The sequence below is a fragment of the Cynoglossus semilaevis genome, chromosome 10 (assembly GCF_000523025.1).
Source record: "Cynoglossus semilaevis isolate Cse_v1.0 chromosome 10, Cse_v1.0, whole genome shotgun sequence".
NCBI lineage: Eukaryota > Metazoa > Chordata > Actinopteri > Pleuronectiformes > Cynoglossidae > Cynoglossus > Cynoglossus semilaevis.
Window position 1 is genome coordinate 1,685,069 of NC_024316.1, and position 7,681 is coordinate 1,692,749.

Sequence of the window (7,681 nt, forward strand, 5' to 3'; positions counted from 1 at the left end):
CTTCCTGCCTCCATAAGAAGTAAGTCTACATGTGAATGAATTCTTTTGTGCCAAGGGAACGTTCCAGGACAGAAGCGAGTAAGAGACAGAGAGAGAGAGAGATAGCATGGGTGGGGGAGGGGCTGCAGAGGCTTGGATTTGTATGGATGGGCTAGGGCGAACAGAGGTAACCATAAGTTCAGCAGAGGAAGTATTGGCGGTGAAGCAAGTGCCTTTAAGGACTCTCTTGTCTTGCACCACAAGTTTCACTACTATTTATCATCCCACCGAGGCCAAGAGTGATGGATCACTGCTGAAGCCAGTCAGGAATCACATCCCTGGATGGATTCCTTACACAGTGTATGCCTTTGCACTTTGTCTTTAACCTAAAGACACCAGGAGGAAAAGCATTAGGAACACAGTGTTCTTTACAATTCAAGTACACCATCTGTGAAATAGACCACTAAGAATCTGCATAGATAAACTGGCCTGATATGTTGCTGATGAGAAGACTGTTGACACATACCAGTTTTTTTTTAAATAAGCTAAGATGGCAGTTAGAATTTTATAATCAACACACAGAAGGCTTATTGGACGATAACTTTGCAGGGTCTCCTGATTTACGTCTATGTATACTTCAAATAATTTTTAGTTTAGTAGTATTCCTCAGGAAAACCATATATTCCTGGTGATTTATTGTTGTCTTAATTTCCACGTCTGTGATAGGTTCTGGTAATTGTTTTGCTTGTTTTTCTGATATTTTGATTAAGTTTAGGTGTTCAGAAAATGTTTTAATTTTGGGTCTAAATCCAATTGATCTTTGTGCCCTCTTAATCGAAATATCTAGCTCTGCCGGTAGGACAACAGTGTTTTGGAGCAGCTCGTTCCCAAAGCCTGTAGTATCTTTTCCTTCACTCCCCTCTGGGATCTGGAATATGCTAATTTTATTTTTCTTCTCAGTCTGTTAATAAAAGGAAATGTTTAATAAATTGAAGCAAATATTTTAGTCATTCAAAAAACTAAAATGCCAGGTCAGCCTTTTTTTTAAAGAAATTAACAGTGGTGTCATTGTAGGAAACAGGGAGGCGTGGACTGAACAATTCACCAAGGTGGACCTGGCAGGATGGGGAAAGCAGAGGTATGGTAATGTCTTTATGGCACACCTTCAGTAATACACACACAGTGGTATTGGTGGGAAGCACTTCATGAGGCATTGCACTTATGATAAGAGGGACACATGGAGAGGCTCAAACAGTCTCATTGCCAAGTTAGGTTTCACTTTTAACTGCTGGGTGGCATTTTGATTGAGCATTAACAAACTGATCAGGTCTGACACTTGGGCTGATACTGTACGAAGAAATCCAAGTCCATTACAAAGAGTGAAAAAACTGATTTATTGATTAACAACACAAAGCATGAGATCAGGTAAAATAAGGGATTTAAGAAGACAAAGATCTAAACCACTGATGTAAATGAACACTGCTGTGTTTACACTGGGGTCGTGAACAGGCTGATCACATTTCTCCACACTGTGAAATGAGGACTGGGAGTTTGGGCTTATTGTTGGGTCCTGTGGGAACATTCTGTAAGAAGAAAATAGAAAAATATTTACAACAAAAACTGGTCATTTTAAGAGCGGCTTGTGTAGAGAGACCCCTCTACCACAGGCCTGTGTTTAAGTCCTAAAGTTTCCAAAATCAGCCTTTTTTTTAACTTGAGACAAATCAACATTGATAAAGTGTTACTGATGTACTGATCAGAATTGACGAGATATATTTATACCCACTGAATATTGACAAAAGTATTTTTACCTCAATCTTTCTCATTATGAGCAATCCATCAATGACTTTTCCTGCAAAAATTGCATTGTGACAATTAAAACTCTACACATAATCCAATGAATATATAATTAAATAATGTCATCTTACTCACCAAAAACAACATGCTTCCCATCTAACCAGTCACATTTTGTACAAGTAATGAAAAACTGGCAGCCGTTAGTTCCTGGACCACTGTTGGCCTGCGGAGCATCATTTAGAAATATAAAATGACATTGTTGACCCAAACATCAGCTTCAAAGTTCCATTCAACACCATATTTGTATTGCAGTTAATGGTCATTATTGTTGTATGGATTTATTACATAATAATTTATTCTGACATTCAGCATTATATTCACAACGGTTGTACATGTTTTCTGTTTAGATAAAGAGATTGATCAGACCATAGAGAGCAGTCCAGGCGCTGCATGTGTCATCTTGAAGTTTTCATCAGCGAATGGACCTCTGTAGATGCTGCAGATACCAGTGCCGTCACCCTTATCAGAAGGAAATACAGTAAGAACACACAAGCTTTGAAAGTCTTGAACTTTTTTAATCACAAAATGTCATTCATTATTCATCCTCCAGAGGGCGACAGACCATAGTGTTTTCCGCTTGCTTAGTTTGTCAGCCACCACATAAGGTTTGTGTAATCAAACGGTGGGAAATAATTATTAAATAAAATTACATGAAATAAAGAATTGTTTTATTAATTCTTTTAATTGTTCATCTGGTCAACTGTGTATCAAATCAAGTAATACCATTCAGAGCAAGTCAACATTAACACACTATTATAATTTATACATTTAAAATCCTAGAAATAATAATTATTTTAAAAAGTAACATGGTTAATGGGTTTGACATGTAATAAGGATTATAGATTTGATACAACCAAAGATTCAAGAGCATTATTGAATGTGTTTACTGGGAGTTTTTGTAGCTATCTGGCTCTAAACTATTTATGATCGAATTTTATTTATTTGCAGAAACTGAACTGACTTTTTTTTCTGTCTGACTGACCCTTATCACCTTTCACAACAGAAACGCACGCAGCCAACTGGATCCCTCAGGTATCCCTCAGATAGAGTCACTCCAGGAGTCAGTTAGAACTGAAGACGCTTTTTGGACGAGATGTAAAACGTCTTCTAGAAACCAAGACATTCCAGTTGTCCTCTGCTCAACAGCAAGGTGACATGGACGACTGATAACCTTCACAGAGGTACAGCATCCAACATTTTCCCTCACACACCCTCTACCAGGTAGTGTTGTTGCAATTCATGTTATTATTCTATCATATAAAATGAGTTGACTACATTTGTAAATACATCTGTATCAAGAGGAGCTTTGTTTTGGTTTGGCCTGAACAAAGATTTACATATAAACAAAAGAGTATGCTGGAATGTCCCCAAACACTGACCAGCAGCTTGTACTTACATTCACAAAATCTCCTCCTTGTATCATGAAGTCCTTGATCACTCTGTCAACAAACAGTCAAGTACTTTAAAAAGTTAGTTATGAAAAGAGAAACATTAACTACACAAATACTTTAGTTGAGATAGTCTCACTGAAACAGTTTTTCTTTGTGTGCTGATAAACTGGTCAGACTGGTCGTGTGTAAAATGTTATGTATGTTGTTTCTATTTAAAATATGTATCATCTATGTTACGTTAGGATTTAAAATATTATATATATATATGTACATATATTTCAATTGTATACCTGTGGAATGCGGCACCTTTGAACCCTATAGGCACTCCATCCTTCCTGTGGTGCAGAGGTTTAGAACAAAACAAACAAACAAAAAACAACAGTGAAAATGACATAACATCAGGGTGGAAAAAAGTTTTCCTTTAACAAAACCACCTTAAGATTAAAATACCATCTCAATACCCAGCATGCCTCTGTGGAGGATAAAGAATTAATTTGTGTGTGCCTTTTATAGGCATGTTAATTTATCTCAATTAATCATTAATTAATTGAAATCATGATTAACCATAACTGCAAATGTTGTTGCAACATAATGTTACCTCCTTTATCCTCCCACTCACAGTTCCTCACAGTAACTCTAATGACAGAATGTGATTCAAAGAAACATTTGTCATTAACTGTGAGACTAAACAAATGTGACCACATTTTAAATAGGAAAACCAAACCTGTGCAAAGATCAATTTAACAACAGTAACATGCCTACTTCCTATGTAAGACCACAGTTCAAAATTCCATGTTATGTTCCAGTAAGTGATGCAAATTTGTGAATAGAGTTAGAATGGGTAAAATATCAGATGTCTGACATTTTCAGGGTAAGAGTTGAGCCCTGCAGTCTACATGTAGAATCCACACTGGAAAAACACCGTTGTATAGAATTACCAGTGAATATGTGCAATAGAGTAGGCTTCACAATATCCAGGTTATATTATAGTATAACTTTTAAAAATCCTGTTAAATTTTGTGAAGCTGTCACAGCTGTGAGAGTATCACATTTGCTCTTACCTGAACTCTCCAGTGCAGAACTGCCTGTAGGAGATGATGAAACTGTTAGTAACACGTCAGCACGCTCATTAATTACAATACAGTTGTATTTCTGCACCTGTGATGCGACATTTAAACCTGTCTGACAGTGTCCTCACCTAAAGTTCTCCGCCGTCTTTGGGACAACATCAGCAAACAGCTCAACCTTCATTCGCCCAACATCCTGACAAAGACACACAGCGAGAAGTTAAAAAAACAAGACAATATATATATATATATATATATATATATAATGATACTATTTCAACAATAAATTAATCCTCAGACTTCTTTGGTCTGCTTTGAGTGCAGTGACAGACAATTTTACTTTATATGGCTCTTATTTCTCCTTTGAATGATTTCTATTGTATATTTCAAGAACAAAAGACCTTCTGTCTGCAGTCTTCACAGACACGTCTCAGAGCATACATAATAAAACCATGTAAAAGTCATTAAGACATGAAACATAATTAAATATTTATGTGCAACATCTGTGTACGTCTTTGTTTTTGTTACCGCTATAAAATGTTTGTCAAAAACAAAAACATTGACAAATTGACAAAAAAAGTTCAGTAATGTATAAAAAGGATGTGGGATGTAGGTTCTGTTTAGTCAGGGCAGAGGGCTAGTTTCCCACCCGACAGTTTGCAGAGACGGTGCTAAATGTTCATTTAAATTTATATTTTTAAATTAATAAAAAACTTTTTGGTTCTGACTGTGTTAAAAAAACAGGGTATATGTATACAATTGAATACTATTGCACAGTACTGCATGTTCATGTCCACAATAGTTTCATCGGTGTTTTTACTCAGATGTCATAACCCTAAAGTGGGTCACAGGGCTGGACAATAGTACAGAAAACACTCCAGTTTTGTCCTTTTCTCACAGCCTGCACACTCAACCATGGGTTTTTGTAGAAGATGACACCTGTGTGTCGGCACAGGTGTACTATATAGTCGGCAATGCTTTGAACTCCATTGAATGCCTTTGGTGGGCAGGTGAATCAGAAAGGAAAGGATAACATGTATTATATTTATGTGGGTCAGGATTTACAGACTGGATTTATAAAGACATATATATATATTTATAAAGACACATATGTACTGTACATATGTCTTTATAAATCCAGTCTGTAAATCCTAACCCATATAAGTATAATAATAAATAATATATCCAATTAAGACGTCTCTGTGACAATGGTGACAGACTGTAGTAATGACTTGACGATCAGACAGTTTAGCAGATTAACTCAACTGCCAATGTCCATTAAAACTAACTTGGGTTTGGAATTTTCATTCATAGCTGATCCACAGAACATCGACTTCATTATACTTTGTGGTGTATGTGTGTATGTGTACAATGAGTAACACTAGCTTCTACTCAGAACATTAGCATTAGTTATAACAAAGCCTGTTTCAGTCCGAGGTAAACAAAGACAATACTTGTGTGAAGAGAAATGGCATCACATCACAATTTCATAGTCACTGTATACCAGGCAACCGATGAAGGCAGGAAGCCATGCAACGCCTTAGTCAGGTTGTAATGCGACTATAAGACTGTCACCCACCAAAGACTCTGGGATGTTAATTTGACTTTTGGAAAGTCCAGGAACGGCCAACAAAGGTTCATAAAAGAGGAAAAGGTACGAAGGAGAAAGATGTCATTTTTTGCATGTTTGTACAGCGATTAACAGTTAACTGTGGAGCTGTGGCACAGGAACTGTTACTGTAGCATATGTGTCTGGCTAATTACACATACATTTGCCTTAAAAACAAATAAATAAATGGGGTACAGAGCAGTAAACAGATCTATGTGGAAGCCAAGGGTTTAAAGTACAAGCTGCGTAAATGAGTACATGTCCATGAACAACCTCGTCTACAACATCTGCTAACATCCTTTTACTGGAGAGCAAACATTTACACAGGACAAACAAGGCACAGCCCACAACCAAGATGAAACTGTCAATCAATCTAACCTTTACATATATAAAAATGGACAACTGAAGTTCAACACATGCTAAAGGATATGTCCGCAAAGCTTTGTAAAGCAAAACACTGTTGTTAGAGGTTGAAGGCAGATCAAGTTAGCATTGGCAGTTATACTTTCGAGGTTCTAGACATCTTGCTGTAGTTGTTATAGACCACATCATGGCAGGTAGGGAGAAACAATATGGGTGTGGTTTTACCTACTCTCCCCAAAAGTGCTATCAGGTAAAGGAATCAAGTTCCACAGAGTATCAGTTGCAAAACATACAAGCAAAATTAAAAGGGGGGAAGGGACCTCTGAGCTTAAACACAGCAGGGATGACAAACAGGTTTCTTATAAATCAAAACAGGTGTGTCTGCAGTGGTAGAACTGACAGTGTGAGGGTGGAGCTGCAAAACTGTGTGCCACACAACTTCACATGACAGCAGTGCTGCACTAGCAACACAAGGAGAATCTCTTTCTTCAGGACACAAGTTAGGATTCTGATGACAACAGCATTTTCTAGACTACAGTAATCAAAGGGTAATGCTTTCTGGAACTACAAAGATTTATTACATTTAAAGTAAATGTCGCATATGTTCAAGTATTAAATACTTAAACAACATAACCTTCTCGTTTACTTGCAAAGGAAGCGTATATGCAACATTAGGTGAATAGGACACTGCAATAATAGTGAACTACACAAGTGTTTAAGGTAAGGATGCATGATAACTTTTACCGATGGCAGATAATTTCCTACTTCCAAAGACCGATAATGACAACTGATAACGTACCTGGAGATATAAAGGACTAATGAGCAAAAGAGTAATCTTTTTTGCATGCTTCTCACCAAATTAAAGAATTTTGAAAAATAGAACATTTTCTCCAAAAACTACTTTTGCATGTTATGTTGGTCACAAGTTGAAACATTTTCATAAAAGTTTTTGAAAAAACAAATTTAATATTTGTATGCTGTCCGCATGTTTCCCATCAAATTAGATCATTTTGGAAAAACAAAAAGAATTAATTTTTTTTTTTGCAAAATTCTAATTACGCATGTCATGTGAGCCAAAGGTTGACAAATGTTCATGACAATCTTTGAAAAAACAAAAAACAGAAAAGTTTGTTTTTTACATGTTTTTCATCAAATCTAAAAAGAGCACAAAAAAAAAGTCCCAGTAATGCCTCAAAATGCAAGTTTATGTCGCAAAACATGCTGCACTTTGTCGGGAAGGTAAGGGGACTTTTTATTTTTATAGATTTTTTCACGATGGTTAGGCTATAGTAAGGCATGTTTTGGGTGATTTTTGAAATATTCATATAAAATACTTTTTGGACTTTTAAACACAAAATAATCACTTGGCAACGTGTGTTAGGACCTAATATGCATTTTAAGGCATTTCGGGGACT

General features: G+C 36.4%; 3 protein-coding genes and 1 long non-coding RNA gene across 7 annotated transcripts in view; 2 read left to right on the forward strand and 2 right to left on the reverse strand.

Moving 5' to 3' along the window:
* LOC107989135 (uncharacterized) overlaps positions 1-3,226 on the forward strand; it is a 6,572-nt gene extending 3,346 nt beyond the window's left edge. The window contains exons 2-3 of the long non-coding RNA XR_001760633.2: positions 1,054-1,117; positions 2,184-3,226. This is a non-coding gene — a long non-coding RNA (uncharacterized LOC107989135). The remainder of the gene's footprint in view (positions 1-1,053; positions 1,118-2,183) is intronic.
* The window catches only part of LOC103384526 (ER membrane protein complex subunit 3-like), a 629,629-nt gene that overhangs the window by 220,188 nt on the left and 401,760 nt on the right, over positions 1-7,681 (reverse strand). The window lies entirely within an intron of this gene.
* Positions 1,354-7,681, reverse strand: part of ppih (peptidylprolyl isomerase H (cyclophilin H)) — a 10,071-nt gene continuing 3,743 nt past the window's right edge. Inside the window, exons 2-9 of the mRNA XM_017035770.2 lie at positions 4,426-4,490; positions 4,289-4,312; positions 3,518-3,562; positions 3,233-3,275; positions 2,203-2,295; positions 1,912-1,999; positions 1,791-1,831; positions 1,354-1,562 (exon numbers count right to left, since the gene is read on the reverse strand). Coding sequence (XP_016891259.1) covers positions 1,494-1,562; positions 1,791-1,831; positions 1,912-1,999; positions 2,203-2,295; positions 3,233-3,275; positions 3,518-3,562; positions 4,289-4,312; positions 4,426-4,490 — 468 coding nt within the window. The 3' untranslated portion in view covers positions 1,354-1,493. The remainder of the gene's footprint in view (positions 1,563-1,790; positions 1,832-1,911; positions 2,000-2,202; positions 2,296-3,232; positions 3,276-3,517; positions 3,563-4,288; positions 4,313-4,425; positions 4,491-7,681) is intronic.
* si:dkeyp-100a1.6 (probable G-protein coupled receptor 160) overlaps positions 4,562-7,681 on the forward strand; it is a 5,232-nt gene continuing 2,112 nt past the window's right edge. Inside the window, exons 1-2 of one of the 2 annotated variants that reach the window (XM_008318012.3) lie at positions 4,562-6,814; positions 6,921-6,986. The gene's annotated coding sequence lies outside the window, so the exon portion shown is untranslated. Of the gene's footprint in view, positions 6,987-7,681 lie in introns of both variants that reach the window. The other variant, XM_025059668.1, reaches the window with a different exon arrangement.